The sequence below is a fragment of the Hippoglossus hippoglossus genome, chromosome 14 (assembly GCF_009819705.1).
Source record: "Hippoglossus hippoglossus isolate fHipHip1 chromosome 14, fHipHip1.pri, whole genome shotgun sequence".
NCBI lineage: Eukaryota > Metazoa > Chordata > Actinopteri > Pleuronectiformes > Pleuronectidae > Hippoglossus > Hippoglossus hippoglossus.
In genome coordinates, this window is record NC_047164.1 from 6595145 (window position 1) to 6610144 (window position 15000).

The 15000-nt window shown below is 37.6% G+C and overlaps 6 protein-coding genes across 6 annotated transcripts; all 6 read right to left on the reverse strand.

Annotated features, from left to right (window-relative positions):
- Nucleotides 1-416: 416 nt before the first annotated feature.
- LOC117774812 (olfactory receptor 1500-like) lies at nucleotides 417-1400 on the reverse strand. The gene has a single exon (XM_034607462.1). It carries the CDS (start codon nucleotides 1398-1400, stop codon nucleotides 417-419), a length of 984 nt encoding a protein of 327 aa, XP_034463353.1.
- Nucleotides 1401-3107: 1707 nt separating this feature from the next.
- LOC117774813 (olfactory receptor 1-like) lies at nucleotides 3108-4091 on the reverse strand. The gene has a single exon (XM_034607463.1). It carries the CDS (start codon nucleotides 4089-4091, stop codon nucleotides 3108-3110), a length of 984 nt encoding a protein of 327 aa, XP_034463354.1.
- Nucleotides 4092-5768: 1677 nt separating this feature from the next.
- Nucleotides 5769-6752, reverse strand: LOC117774814 (olfactory receptor 1500-like). Its single transcript, XM_034607465.1, has one exon. The coding sequence runs from the start codon at nucleotides 6750-6752 to the stop codon at nucleotides 5769-5771; it is 984 nt and encodes a 327-aa protein (XP_034463356.1).
- A 1693-nt stretch (nucleotides 6753-8445) lies between these two features.
- Nucleotides 8446-9429, reverse strand: LOC117774815 (olfactory receptor 1-like). Its single transcript, XM_034607466.1, has one exon. The coding sequence runs from the start codon at nucleotides 9427-9429 to the stop codon at nucleotides 8446-8448; it is 984 nt and encodes a 327-aa protein (XP_034463357.1).
- Nucleotides 9430-11122: 1693 nt separating this feature from the next.
- LOC117774816 (olfactory receptor 1500-like) lies at nucleotides 11123-12106 on the reverse strand. Its single transcript, XM_034607467.1, has one exon. The coding sequence runs from the start codon at nucleotides 12104-12106 to the stop codon at nucleotides 11123-11125; it is 984 nt and encodes a 327-aa protein (XP_034463358.1).
- A 1680-nt stretch (nucleotides 12107-13786) lies between these two features.
- On the reverse strand, nucleotides 13787-14770 carry LOC117774822 (olfactory receptor 52E8-like). The gene has a single exon (XM_034607479.1). It carries the CDS (start codon nucleotides 14768-14770, stop codon nucleotides 13787-13789), a length of 984 nt encoding a protein of 327 aa, XP_034463370.1.
- Nucleotides 14771-15000: the final 230 nt, after the last annotated feature.

The following is a 15000-nucleotide window of genomic DNA, read 5'->3' on the forward strand; positions in this document are numbered from 1 at the left end:
ACAATAATAAACTTTATTTCTATAGCACCTTTAACAAAACCAAAGTTACAAGGTGCGTCACAAAATCAAATATAAGAGATCATACTCAGCAATACAATAAAACAAAACAGATGAAAGAACTAGAATGAAACAATAAAAGAACAACATTAAAACATTAAAATGAAAATAACAAAGTTACATCTTTGTAGAATAAACTTGCAGTTATCACACAGTACATGAGTATAAATAAATGCAATTTACAACGAACTTCTGTCTTTAAATTAGTTATTTTATTTCACACTTGTTCTTTTAAAAATGTCACTTGAATTGAAGATGAAATATAATAATTATTATAAATTCATATCAAAACATTTGTGGGATTCTCACTCATTGATTTGACTGTAATAGACATAATGTCCTGAACAGAACAGCAATTGTTACTTGATAATCACTTTCTTTACTTTAATCCCGGATTTCTTTCTGATCTTTAATAATTTTCTCACAGAGTCTTTGATTTCTTGCGTCTGCAGAACATAGATAATCGGGTTCAACATGGGAGGAAAGACGGAGCTCAGAGACAAGTTAATGATCCTGGCGTTGGGATGAATATTCCTCCCAAACATAAATGTGACTATTATCGGGATGAAGTAGATGGCCACTAGTGACAGATGAGCTGTGCAGGTCTTTAAGGCCTTCACCCGGCCCTGAACCGTGGTCACTTTACTCAAAGCATAGCTGATGGACAGGTACGTGCACAAGATGAATATCAGAGGGAACCAGAGGATGAGAGCAGGTAACAGATAGGCTATGATAAAATTGGGTGTGATGTCGTTGCAGGCCAGACGATACAACTGGCCATGGTCACAGAAATAGCTCCTGATCACTACGGACTGACAGAAGGAGAGTCTGGTGAGAAGGCCGATTACGATCAGTACCACAGTGACGACAGAGAGCCATAAAGAGGCGACAACAGAAAACATGAACCTGTGAGTGATTTGCACTCGGTATTGCAGCGGGTAACTGATCGCTATGAGTCTGTCATAGGAGAGAGCCACCAGGTTGAGAGACTGCATGGAGAGACAGGTGTAGCAGAAGAACAGGAAGGTCAGGCAGTCGTTGTAGGGGATGTGGTGATGGTTGAACAGGAAGACGTCCAGGACCTTCGGCACCAGAGCAGAGTTACTGAACAGGTCCGTAAAGGCCAGGTTAAAAACTATGATATACTTTGGAGTTCTCAGATTGGGATCCAAACATATTACGGCCATGACTGCAGTGTTTGCCAGCACGGAAAAGATATACACAAAACACAGAAAGATGTAATAATACTTAACATGAGGTATTCCGATAAATCCGCTTATTATGAAATAAGCAGGACGCACAAAGGTGATGTTCTTCCCGAGAGCCGAGTTGAAAAACTCCATTGTGAAAGATGGAGTGAGGTGAAGAAGAGTGCAGCAGGTTCTGTTGTGTGGATGAAGGAGGTGAGCTTGTCTCACTCTGCTCTGATGAAGAAGCTCCGACAAGTTTTATTCACTGATCCTCTGTTTATATCATAGATGGTCAGCGTCTGGTCCCTGGAGTCTGCTGTATGCAAGCAGGAAAAAACTTCTCAATACAACTATTATACTGCATTTATTATAGTATATAATTCATATATTGTATATTATATTACATTAATGCAGTCAGAGCATCTATTTTTATGTATTTTCACTGTATTTTAGTTTGTGACTGTTTGGTTAGTTTGCTGTGTTTAATTCATTTGTTTTCTATATAGATAATCACAGATATACAATAAACACTAAAGGCACAATTTACACAGTTAAGAGGAAACTTGTATAAATGATTAAGGATCTTAAAGGTTATAAGATCCACTCACAACCTGAATACTGCAAATACAATGAGGCTCTGTATTTATTTACTTTTACACCCAAATGAATGATATTAACATATATTCTCTTGTCAAAAAATGAATGGACGGATGGGTGAGAGAGAGAGAAGAGGAATGATTCAGGAAAATGGTCGAGCCGGGATTCAAACCAGGGACCTGCAGCTCAAAGCACATGTGCCTAGAATCAGGTTCTGTGATATACTGAAGTCTTTGCTTTTATATATAATATGGAACACAAAAGTTTAATGAAAGATATGATCTGTACACATCGGCCTCACAGACATGAAGATGTGCATCAAATCCTCCTGCAGCTAAAAAAAGACACTGTCGGCTCAAATATCCCAGAAACTGACTTTGTTCCACGACGACGATGATGAACAGCTTTTGAAGAATCTTTTCTCAATCATCTTAGAAATCTCAAAGTTCACATATACAGAATCTGCACTTCCTGAAGATGCCTCACAATAAAATTCACAATAAAAGAGAAGTCATGATGTCCTTGAACGGCAGCAGAGGTTTAATATGAACTTGTGTTTCAGGAGAGAGTGAAGTGCTGCAGAAGAGAAAAACACATAAAGACAGAAAAGCTCTCGTTCTGTTTTACTTTATGAGGAATCAATAATCACGAGGAAGCCAAAAGTTTGATCAGAAATTATCTTTCTTCTTTAATCATTGATGTAAATAATACAATTGTGAAAATCATCTTTTTTTTCCATCTTAAGTGTTTCATGAAATATATAAAAAATTAAAAATACTCTGATATATATATATATATATATATATATATACAGGAAACTGATGATAACAACAATAAACTTTATTTCTATAGCACCTTTAAAAAAACCAAAGTTACAAGGTGCGTCACAAAATCAAATATAAGAGATCATACTCAGCAATACAATAAAACAAAACAGATGAAAGAACTAGAATGAAACAATAAAAGAACAACATTAAAACATTAAAATGAAAATAAGAACTATAGTTACATGTTTGTAGAATAAACTTGCAGTTGTCACACAGTACATGAGTATAAATAAATGCAATTGGCAAAGAACTTCTGTCTTGAAATGAGTTATTTTATTTCAAACTTGTTCTTTTAAAAATGTCACTTGATTTGAAGATGAAATATAATAATTATGTTTTAATTCTTCTGGAAAAAATTCATATCAAAACATTTGTTGGATTCTCACTCATTGATTTGACTGTAATAGACATAATGTCCGGAACAGAACAGCAATTGTTACTTGATAATCTCTTTCTTTACTTTAATCCCGGATTTCTTTCTGATCTTTAATAATTTTCTCACAGAGTCTTTGATTTCTTGCGTCTGCAGAACATAGATAATCGGGTTCAACGTGGGAGGAAAGACGGAGCTCAGAGACAAGTTAATGATCCTGGCGTTGGGATGAATATTCCTCCCAAACATAAATGTGACTATTATCGGGATGAAGTAGATGGCCACTAGTGACAGATGAGCTGTGCAGGTCTTTAAGGCCTTCACCCGGCCCTGAACCGTGGTCACTTTGCTCAAAGCATAGCTGATGGACAGGTACGTGCACAAGATGAATATCAGAGGGAACCAGAGGATGAGAGCAGGTAACAGATAGGCTATGATAAAATTGGGTGTGATGTCGTTGCAGGCCAGACGATACAACTGGCCGTGGTCACAGAAATAGCTCCTGATCACTACGGACTGACAGAAGGAGAGTCTGGTGAGAAGGCCGGTTGCGATCAGTATCACAGTGACGACAGAGAGCCATGAAGAGGCGACAACAGAAAACATGAACCTGTGAGTGATTTTCACTCGGTATTGCAGCGGGTAACTGATCGCTATGAGTCTGTCGTAGGAGAGAGCCACCAGGTTGAGAGACTGCATGGAGAGACAGGTGTAGCAGAAGAACATGAAGGTCAGGCAGTCGTTGTAGGGGATGTGGTGATGGTTGAACAGGAAGACGTCCAGGACCTTCGGCACCAGAGCAGAGTTACTGAACAGGTCCGTAAAGGCCAGGTTAAAAACTATGATATACTTTGGAGTTCTCAGATTGGGATCCAAACATATTACGGCCATGACTGCAGTGTTTGCCAGCACGGAAAAGATAAACACAAAACACAGAAAGATGTAATAATACTTAACATGAGGTATTCCGATAAATCCGCTTATTATGAAATAAGCAGGACGCACAAAGGTGATGTTCTTCCCGAGAGCCGAGTTGAAAAACTCCATTGTGAAAGATGGAGTGAGGTGAAGAAGAGTGCAGCAGGTTCTGTTGTGTGGATGAAGGAGGTGAGCTTGTCTCACTCTGCTCTGATGAAGAAGCTCCGACAAGTTTTATTCACTGATCCTCTGTTTATATCATAGATGGTCAGCGTCTGGTCCCTGGAGTCTGCTGTATGCAAGCAGGAAAAAACTTCTCAATACAACTATTATACTGCATTTATTATAGTATATCATTCATATATTGTATATTATATTACATTAATGCAGTCAGAGCATCTATTTTTATGTATTTTCACTGTATTTTAGTTTGTGACTGTTTGGTTAGTTTGCTGTGTTTAATTCATTTGTTTTCTATATAGATAATCACAGATATACAATAAACACTAAAGGCACAATTTACACAGTTAAGAGGAAACTTGTATAAATGATTAAGGATCTTAAAGGTTATAAGATCCACTCACAACCTGAATACTGCAAATACAATGAGGCTCTGAATTTATTTACTTTTACACCCAAATGAATGATATTAACATATATTCTCTTGTCAAAAAATGAATGGACGGATGGGTGAGAGAGAGAGAAGAGGAATGATTCAGGAAAATGGTCGAGCCGGGATTCAAACCAGGGACCTGCAGCTCAAAGCACATGTGCCTAGAATCAGGTTCTGTGATATACTGAAGTCTTTGCTTTTATATATAATATGGAACACACAAGTTTAATGAAAGATATGATCTGTACACATCGGCCTCACAGACATGAAGATGTGCATCAAATCCTCCTGCAGCTAAAAAAAGACACTGTCGGCTCAAATATCCCAGAAACTGACTTTGTTCCACGACGACGATGATGAACAGCTTTTGAAGAATCTTTTCTCAATCATCTTAGAAATCTCAAAGTTCACATATACAGAATCTACACTTCCTGAAGATGCCTCACAATAAAATTCACAATAAAAGAGAAGTCATGATGTCCTTGAACGGCAGCAGAGGTTTAATATGAACCTGTGTTTCAGGAGAGAGTGAAGTGCTGCAGAAGAGAAAAACACATAAAGACAGAAAAGCTCTCGTTCTGTTTTACTTTATGAGGAATCAATAATCACGAGGAAGCCAAAAGTTTGATCAGAAATTATCTTTATTCTTTAATCATTGATTTAAAAAATACATATGTGAAAATCATCTTTTTTTTCCATCTTAAGTGTTGCATGAAATATATGAAAAATTAAAAATACTCTGATATATATATATATACAAGAAACTGATGATAACAACAATAAACTTTATTTCTATAGCACCTTTAACAAAACCAAAGTTACAAGGTGCGTCACAAAATCAAATATAAGAGATCAAACTCAGCAATACAATAAAACAAAACAGATGAAAGAACTAGAATGAAACAATAAAATAACAACATAAAAACATTAAAATGAAAATAAGAACTATAGTTACATGTTTGTAGAATAAACTTGCAGTTATCACACAGTACATGAGTATAAATAAATGCAATTGGCAACGAACTTCTGTCTTTAAATGAGTTATTTTATTTCACACTTGTTCTTTTAAAAATGTCACTTGATTTGAAGATGAAATATAATAATTATTATAAATTCATATCACAACATTTGTGGGATTCTCACTCATTGATTTGACTGTAATAAACATAATGTCCAGAACAGAACAGCAATTGTTACTTGATAATCACTTTCTTTACTTTAATCCCAGATTTCTTTCTGATCTTTAATAATTTTCTCACAGATTCTTTGATTTCTTGCGTCTGCAGAACATAGATAATCGGGTTCAACATGGGAGGAAAGACGGAGCTTAGAGACAAGTTAATGATCCTGGCGTTGGGAGGAATATTCCTCCCAAACATAAATGTGACTAATATCGGGATGAAGTAGATGGCCACTAGTGACAGATGAGCTGTGCAGGTCTTTAAGGCCTTCACCCGGCCCTGAACCGTGGTCACTTTGCTCAAAGCATAGCTGATGGACAGGTACGTGCACAAGATGAATATCAGAGGGAACCAGAGGATGAGAGCTAGTGACAGATTGGACATGATAAAACTGGGTGTGCTGTCGTTGCAGGCCAGACGATACAACTGGCCGTGGTCACAGAAATAGCTCCTGATCACTACGGACTGACAGAAGGAGAGTCTGGTGAGAAGGCCGGTTGCGATCAGTACCACAGTGACGACAGAGAGCCATAAAGAGGCGACAACAGAAAACATGAACCTGTGAGTGATTTTCACTCGGTATTGCAGCGGGTAACTGATCGCGATGAGTCTGTCATAGGAGAGAGCCACCAGGTTGAGAGACTGCATGGAGAGACAGGTGTAGCAGAAGAACAGGAAGGTCAGGCAGTCGTTGTAGGGGATGTGGTGATGGTTGAACAGGAAGACGTCCAGGACCTTCGGCACCAGAGCAGAGTTACTGAACAGGTCCGTAAAGGCCAGGTTAAAAACTATGATATACTTTGGAGTTCTCAGATTGGGATCCAAACATATTACGGCCATGACTGCAGTGTTTGCCAGCACGGAAAAGATATACACAAAACACAGAAAGATGTAATAATACTTAACATGAGGTATTCCGATAAATCCGCTCATTATGAAATAAGCAGGACGCTCAAAGGTGATGTTCTTCCCGAGAGCCGAGTTGAAAAACTCCATTGTGAAAGATGGAGTGAGGTGAAGAAGAGTGCAGCAGGTTCTGTTGTGTGGATGAAGGAGGTGAGCTTGTCTCACTCTGCTCTGATGAAGAAGCTCCGACAAGTTTTATTCACTGATCCTCTGTTTATATCATAGATGGTCAGCGTCTGGTCCCTGGAGTCTGCTGTATGCAAGCAGGAAAAAACTTCTCAATACAACTATTATACTGCATTTATTATAGTATATCATTCATATATTGTATATTATATTACATTAATGCAGTCAGAGCATCTATTTTTATGTATTTTCACTGTATTTTAGTTTGTGACTGTTTGGTTAGTTTGCTGTGTTTAATTCATTTGTTTTCTATATAGATAATCACAGATATACAATAAACACTAAAGGCACAATTTACACAGTTAAGAGGAAACTTGTATAAATGATTAAGGATCTTAAAGGTTATAAGATCCACTCACAACCTGAATACTGCAAATACAATGAGGCTCTGAATTTATTTACTTTTACACCCAAATGAATGATATTAACATATATTCTCTTGTCAAAAAATGAATGGACGGATGGGTGAGAGAGAGAGAAGAGGAATGATTCAGGAAAATGGTCGAGCCGGGATTCAAACCAGGGACCTGCAGCTCAAAGCACATGTGCCTAGAATCAGGTTCTGTGATATACTGAAGTCTTTGCTTTTATATATAATATGGAACACACAAGTTTAATGAAAGATATGATCTGTACACATCGGCCTCACAGACATGAAGATGTGCATCAAATCCTCCTGCAGCTAAAAAAAGACACTGTCGGCTCAAATATCCCAGAAACTGACTTTGTTCCACGACGACGATGATGAACAGCTTTTGAAGAATCTTTTCTCAATCATCTTAGAAATCTCAAAGTTCACATATACAGAATCTGCACTTCCTGAAGATGCCTCACAATAAAATTCACAATAAAAGAGAAGTCATGATGTCCTTGAACGGCAGCAGAGGTTTAATATGAACCTGTGTTTCAGGAGAGAGTGAAGTGCTGCAGAAGAGAAAAACACATAAAGACAGAAAAGCTCTCGTTCTGTTTTACTTTATGAGGAATCAATAATCACGAGGAAGCCAAAAGTTTGATCAGAAATTATCTTTATTCTTTAATCATTGATGTAAAAAATACATATGTGAAAATCATCTTTTTTTTCCATCTTAAGTGTTTCATGAAATATATAAAAAATGAAAAATACTCTGATATATATATATATACAGGAAACTGATGATAACAACAATAAACTTTATTTCTATAGCACCTTTAAAAAAACCAAAGTTACAAGGTGCGTCACAAAATCAAATATAAGAGATCATACTCAGCAATACAATAAAACAAAACAGATGAAGGAACTAGAATGAAACAATAAAAGAACACCATTAAAACATTAAAATGAAAATAAGAAATATAGTTACATGTTTTTAGAATAAACTTGCAGTTGTCACACAGTACATGAGTATAAATAAATGCAATTGGCAAAGAACTTCTGTCTTGAAATTAGTTATTTTATTTCACACTTGTTCTTTTAAAAATGTCACTTGATTTGAAGATGAAATATAATAATTATGTTCGAATTCTTCTGGAATAAATTCATATCAAAACATTTGGGGGATTCTCACTCATTGATTTGACTGTAATAGACATAATGTCCGGAACAGAACAGCAATTGTTACTTGATAATCACTTTCTTTACTTTAATCCCGGATTTCTTTCTGATCTTTAATAATTTTCTCACAGAGTCTTTGATTTCTTGCGTCTGCAGAACATAGATAATCGGGTTCAACGTGGGAGGAAAGACGGAGCTCAGAGACAAGTTAATGATCCTGGCGTTGGGAGGAATATTCTTCCCAAACATAAATGTGACTATTATCGGGATGAAGTAGATGGCCACTAGTGACAGATGAGCTGTGCAGGTCTTTAAGGCCTTCACCCGGCCCTGAACCGTGGTCACTTTACTCAAAGCATAGCTGATGGACAGGTACGTGCACAAGATGAATATCAGAGGGAACCAGAGGATGAGAGCTAGTGACAGATTGGACATGATAAAACTGGGTGTGCTGTCGTTGCAGGCCAGACGATACAACTGGCCGTGGTCACAGAAATAGCTCCTGATCACTACGGACTGACAGAAGGAGAGTCTGGTGAGAAGGCCGGTTGCGATCAGTGTCACAGTGACGACAAAGAGCCATAAAGAGGCGACAACAGAAAACATGAACCTGTGAGTGATTTTCACTCGGTATTGCAGCGGGTAACTGATCGCTATGAGTCTGTCGTAGGAGAGAGCCACCAGGTTGAGAGACTGCATGGAGAGACAGGTGTAGCAGAAGAACAGGAAGGTCAGGCAGTCGTTGTAGGGGATGTGGTGATGGTTGAACAGGAAGACGTCCAGGACCTTCGGCACCAGAGCAGAGTTACTGAACAGGTCCGTAAAGGCCAGGTTAAAAACTATGATATACTTTGGAGTTCTCAGATTGGGATCCAAACATATTACGGCCATGACTGCAGTGTTTGCCAGCACGGAAAAGATATACACAAAACACAGAAAGATGTAATAATACTTAACATGAGGTATTCCGATAAATCCGCTCATTATGAAATAAGCAGGACGCTCAAAGGTGATGTTCTTCCCGAGAGCCGAGTTGAAAAGCTCCATTGTGAAAGATGGAGTGAGGTGAAGAAGAGTGCAGCAGGTTCTGTTGTGTGGATGAAGGAGGTGAGCTTGTCTCACTCTGCTCTGATGAAGAAGCTCCGACAAGTTTTATTCACTGATCCTCTGTTTATATCATAGATGGTCAGCGTCTGGTCCCTGGAGTCTGCTGTATGCAAGCAGGAAAAAACTTCTCAATACAACTATTATACTGCATTTATTATAGTATATCATTCATATATTGTATATTATATTACATTAATGCAGTCAGAGCATCTATTTGTATGTATTTTCACTGTATTTTAGTTTGTGACTGTTTGGTTAGTTTGCTGTGTTTAATTCATTTGTTTTCTATATAGATAATCACAGATATACAATAAACACTAAAGGCACAATTTACACAGTTAAGAGGAAACTTGTATAAATGATTAAAGATCTTAAAGGTTATAAGATCCACTCACAACCTGAATACTGCAAATACAATGAGGCTCTGTATTTATTTACTTTTACACCCAAATGAATGATATTAACATATATTCTCTTGTCAAAAAATGAATGGACGGATGGGTGAGAGAGAGAGAAGAGGAATGATTCAGGAAAATGGTCGAGCCGGGATTCAAACCAGGGACCTGCAGCTCAAAGCACATGTGCCTAGAATCAGGTTCTGTGATATACTGAAGTCTTTGCTTTTATATATAATATGGAACACAAAAGTTTAATGAAAGATATGATCTGTACACATCGGTCTCACAGACATGAAGATGTGCATCAAATCCTCCTGCAGCTAAAAAAAGACACTGTCGGCTCAAATATCCCAGAAACTGACTTTGTTCCACGACGACGATGATGAACAGCTTTTGAAGAATCTTTTCTCAATCATCTTAGAAATCTCAAAGTTCACATATACAGAATCTGCACTTCCTGAAGATGCCTCACAATAAAATTCACAATAAAAGAGAAGTCATGATGTCCTTGAACGGCAGCAGAGGTTTAATATGAACTTGTGTTTCAGGAGAGAGTGAAGTGCTGCAGAAGAGAAAAACACATAAAGACAGAAAAGCTCTCGTTCTGTTTTACTTTATGAGGAATCAATAATCACGAGGAAGCCAAAAGTTTGATCAGAAATTATCTTTATTCTTTAATCATTGATTTAAAAAATACATATGTGAAAATCATCTTTTTTTTCCATCTTAAGTGTTGCATGAAATATATGAAAAATTAAAAATACTCTGATATATATATATATACAAGAAACTGATGATAACAACAATAAACTTTATTTCTATAGCACCTTTAACAAAACCAAAGTTACAAGGTGTGTCACAAAATCAAAAATAAGAGATCATACTCAGCAATACAATAAAACAAAACAGATGAAAGAACTAGAATGAAACAATAAAATAACAACATAAAAACATTAAAATGAAAATAAGAACTATAGTTACATGTTTGTAGAATAAACTTGCAGTTGTCACACAGTACATGAGTATAAATAAATGCAATTGGCAAAGAACTTCTGTCTTGAAATTAGTTATTTTATTTCACACTTGTTCTTTTAAAAATGTCACTTGATTTGAAGATGAAATATAATAATTATGTTCGAATTCTTCTGGAATAAATTCATATCAAAACATTTGGGGGATTCTCACTCATTGATTTGACTGTAATAGACATAATGTCCGGAACAGAACAGCAATTGTTACTTGATAATCACTTTCTTTACTTTAATCCCGGATTTCTTTCTGATCTTTAATAATTTTCTCACAGATTCTTTGATTTCTTGCGTCTGCAGAACATAGATAATCGGGTTTAACGTGGGAGGAAAGACGGAGCTCAGAGACAAGTTAATGATCCTGGCGTTGGGATGAATATTCATCCCAAACGTAAATATGACTAATATCGGGATGAAGTAGATGGCCACTAGTGACAGATGAGCTGTGCAGGTCTTTAAGGCCTTCACCCGGCCCTGAACCGTGGTCACTTTACTCAAAGCATAGCTGATGGACAGGTACGTGCACAAGATGAATATCAGAGGGAACCAGAGGATGAGAGCAGGTAACAGATAGGCTATGATAAAATTGGGTGTGATGTCGTTGCAGGCCAGACGATACAACTGGCCGTGGTCACAGAAATAGCTCCTGATCACTACGGACTGACAGAAGGAGAGTCTGGTGAGAAGGCCGGTTACGATCAGTATCACAGTGACGACAGAGAGCCATGAAGAGGCGACAACAGAAAACATGAACCTGTGAGTGATTTTCACTCGGTATTGCAGCGGGTAACTGATCGCTATGAGTCTGTCGTAGGAGAGAGCCACCAGGTTGAGAGACTGCATGGAGAGACAGGTGTAGCAGAAGAACAGGAAGGTCAGGCAGTCGTTGTAGGGGATGTGGTGATGGTTGAACAGGAAGACGTCCAGGACCTTCGGCACCAGAGCAGAGTTACTGAACAGGTCCGTAAAGGCCAGGTTAAAAACTATGATATACTTTGGAGTTCTCAGATTGGGATCCAAACATATTACGGCCATGACTGCAGTGTTTGCCAGCACTGAAAAGATATACACAAAACACAGAAAGATGTAATAATACTTAACATGAGGTATTCCGATAAATCCGCTTATTATGAAATAAGCAGGACGCACAAAGGTGATGTTCTTCCCGAGAGCCGAGTTGAAAAACTCCATTGTGAAAGATGGAGTGAGGTGAAGAAGAGTGCAGCAGGTTCTGTTGTGTGGATGAAGGAGGTGAGCTTGTCTCACTCTGCTCTGATGAAGAAGCTCCGACAAGTTTTATTCACTGATCCTCTGTTTATATCATAGATGGTCAGCGTCTGGTCCCTGGAGTCTGCTGTATGCAAGCAGGAAAAAACTTCTCAATACAACTATTATACTGCATTTATTATAGTATATCATTCATATATTGTATATTATATTACATTAATGCAGTCGGAGCATCTATTTTTATGTATTTTAGTTTGTGACAGTTTGGTTAGTTTGCTGTGTTTAATTCATTTGTTTTCTATATAGATAATCACAGATATACAAAAAACACTAAAGGCACAATTTACACAGTTAAGAGGAAACTTGTATAAATGATTAAGGATCTTAAAGGTTATAAGATCCACTCACAACCTGAATACTGCAAATACAATGAGGCTCTGTATTTATTTACTTTTACACCCAAATGAATGATATTAACATATATTCTCTTGTCAAAAAATGAATGGACGGATGGGTGAGAGAGAGAGAAGAGGAATGATTCAGGAAAATGGTCGAGCCGGGATTCAAACCAGGGACCTGCAGCTCAAAGCACATGTGCCTAGAATCAGGTTCTGTGATATACTGAAGTCTTTGCTTTTATATATAATATGGAACACAAAAGTTTAATGAAAGATATGATCTGTACACATCGGCCTCACAGACATGAAGATGTGCATCAAATCCTCCTGCAGCTAAAAAAAGACACTGTCGGCTCAAATATCCCAGAAACTGACTTTGTTCCACGACGACGATGATGAACAGCTTTTGAAGAATCTTTTCTCAATCATCTTACAAATCTCAAAGTTCACATATACAGAATCTGCACTTCCTGAAGATGCCTCACAATAAAATTCACAATAAAAGAGAAGTCATGATGTCCTTGAACGGCAGCAGAGGTTTAATATGAACTTGTGTTTCAGGAGAGAGTGAAGTGCTGCAGAAGAGAAAAACACATAAAGACAGAAAAGCTCTCATTCTGTTTTACTTTATGAGGAATCAATAATCACGAGGAAGCCAAAAGTTTGATCTTAAATTATCTTTCTTCTTTAATCATTGATTTAAATAATACAATTGTGAAAATCATCTTTTTTTTCCATCTTAAGTGTTTCATGAAATATATGAAAAATGAAAAATACTCTGATATATATATATACAGGAAACTGATGATAACAATAATAAACTTTATTTCTATAGCACCTTTAACAAAACCAAAGTTACAAGGTGCGTCACAAAATCAAAAATAAGAGATCATACTCAGCAATACAATGAAACAAAACAGATGAAAGAACTAGAATGAAACAATAAAAGAACAACATTAAAACATTAAAATGAAAATAAGAACTATAGTTACATGTTTGTAGAATAAACTTGCAGTTATCACACAGTACATGAGTATAAATAAATGCAATTTACAACGAACTTCTGTCTTGAAATGAGTTATTTTATTTCACACTTGTTCTTTTAAAAATGTCACTTGATTTGAAGATGAAATATAATAATTATTATAAATTCATATCACAACATTTGTGGGATTCTAACATATTTATTCACTCACTCATTGATTTGACTGTAATAGACATAATGTCCTGAACAGAACAGCAATTGTTACTTGATAATAACTTTCTTTACTTTAATCCCAGATTTCTTTCTGATCTTTAATAATTTTCTCACAGAGTCTTTGATTTCTTGCGTCTGCAGAACATAGATAATCGGGTTCAACGTGGGAGGAAAGACGGAGCTCAGAGACAAGTTAATGATCCTGGCGTTGGGATGAATATTCCTCCCAAACGTAAATGTGACTAATATCGGGATGAAGTAGATGGCCACTAGTGACAGATGAGCTGTGCAGGTCTTTAAGGCCTTCACCCGGCCCTGAACCGTGGTCACTTTGCTCAAAGCATAGCTGATGGACAGGTACGTGCACAAGATGAATATCAGAGGGAACCAGAGGATGAGAGTTAGTGACAGATTGGACATGATAAAACTGGTTGTGATGTCGTTGCAGGCCAGACGATACAACTGGCCGTGGTCACAGAAATAGCTCCTGATCACTACGGACTGACAGAAGGAGAGTCTGGTGAGAAGGCCGATTACGATCAGTACCACAGTGACGACAGAGAGCCATAAAGAGGCGACAACAGAAAACATGAACCTGTGAGTGATTTTCACTCGGTATTGCAGCGGGTAACTGATCGCTATGAGTCTGTCGTAGGAGAGAGCCACCAGGTTGAGAGACTGCATGGAGAGACAGGTGTAGCAGAAGAACAGGAAGGTCAGGCAGTCGTTGTAGGGGATGTGGTGATGGTTGAACAGGAAGACGTCCAGGACCTTCGGCACCAGAGCAGAGTTACTGAACAGGTCCGTAAAGGCCAGGTTAAAAACTATGATATACTTTGGAGTTCTCAGATTGGGATCCAAACATATTACGGCCATGACTGCAGTGTTTGCCAGCACTGAAAAGATATACACAAAACACAGAAAGATGTAATAATACTTAACATGAGGTATTCCGATAAATCCGCTTATTATGAAATAAGCAGGACGCACAAAGGTGATGTTCTTCCCGAGAGCCGAGTTGAAAAGCTCCATTGTGAAAGATGGAGTGAGGTGAAGAAGAGTGCAGCAGGTTCTGTTGTGTGGATGAAGGAGGTGAGCTTGTCTCACTCTGCTCTGATGAAGAAGCTCCGACAAGTTTTATTCACTGATCCTCTGTTTATATCATAGATGGTCAGCGTCTGGTCCCTGGAGTCTGCTGTATGCAAGCAGGAAAAAACTTCTCAATACAACTATTATACTGCATTTATTATAATATATCATTC

What these genes read in the sequence shown, in the direction of transcription:
- LOC117774812 (XM_034607462.1), bottom strand. Translation starts at nt 1,400, where the DNA reads ATGGAGTTTTTCAACTCGGCTCTCGGGAAGAACATCACCTTTGTGCGT.
- LOC117774813 (XM_034607463.1), bottom strand. Translation starts at nt 4,091, where the DNA reads ATGGAGTTTTTCAACTCGGCTCTCGGGAAGAACATCACCTTTGTGCGT.
- LOC117774814 (XM_034607465.1), bottom strand. Translation starts at nt 6,752, where the DNA reads ATGGAGTTTTTCAACTCGGCTCTCGGGAAGAACATCACCTTTGAGCGT.
- LOC117774815 (XM_034607466.1), bottom strand. Translation starts at nt 9,429, where the DNA reads ATGGAGCTTTTCAACTCGGCTCTCGGGAAGAACATCACCTTTGAGCGT.
- LOC117774816 (XM_034607467.1), bottom strand. Translation starts at nt 12,106, where the DNA reads ATGGAGTTTTTCAACTCGGCTCTCGGGAAGAACATCACCTTTGTGCGT.
- LOC117774822 (XM_034607479.1), bottom strand. Translation starts at nt 14,770, where the DNA reads ATGGAGCTTTTCAACTCGGCTCTCGGGAAGAACATCACCTTTGTGCGT.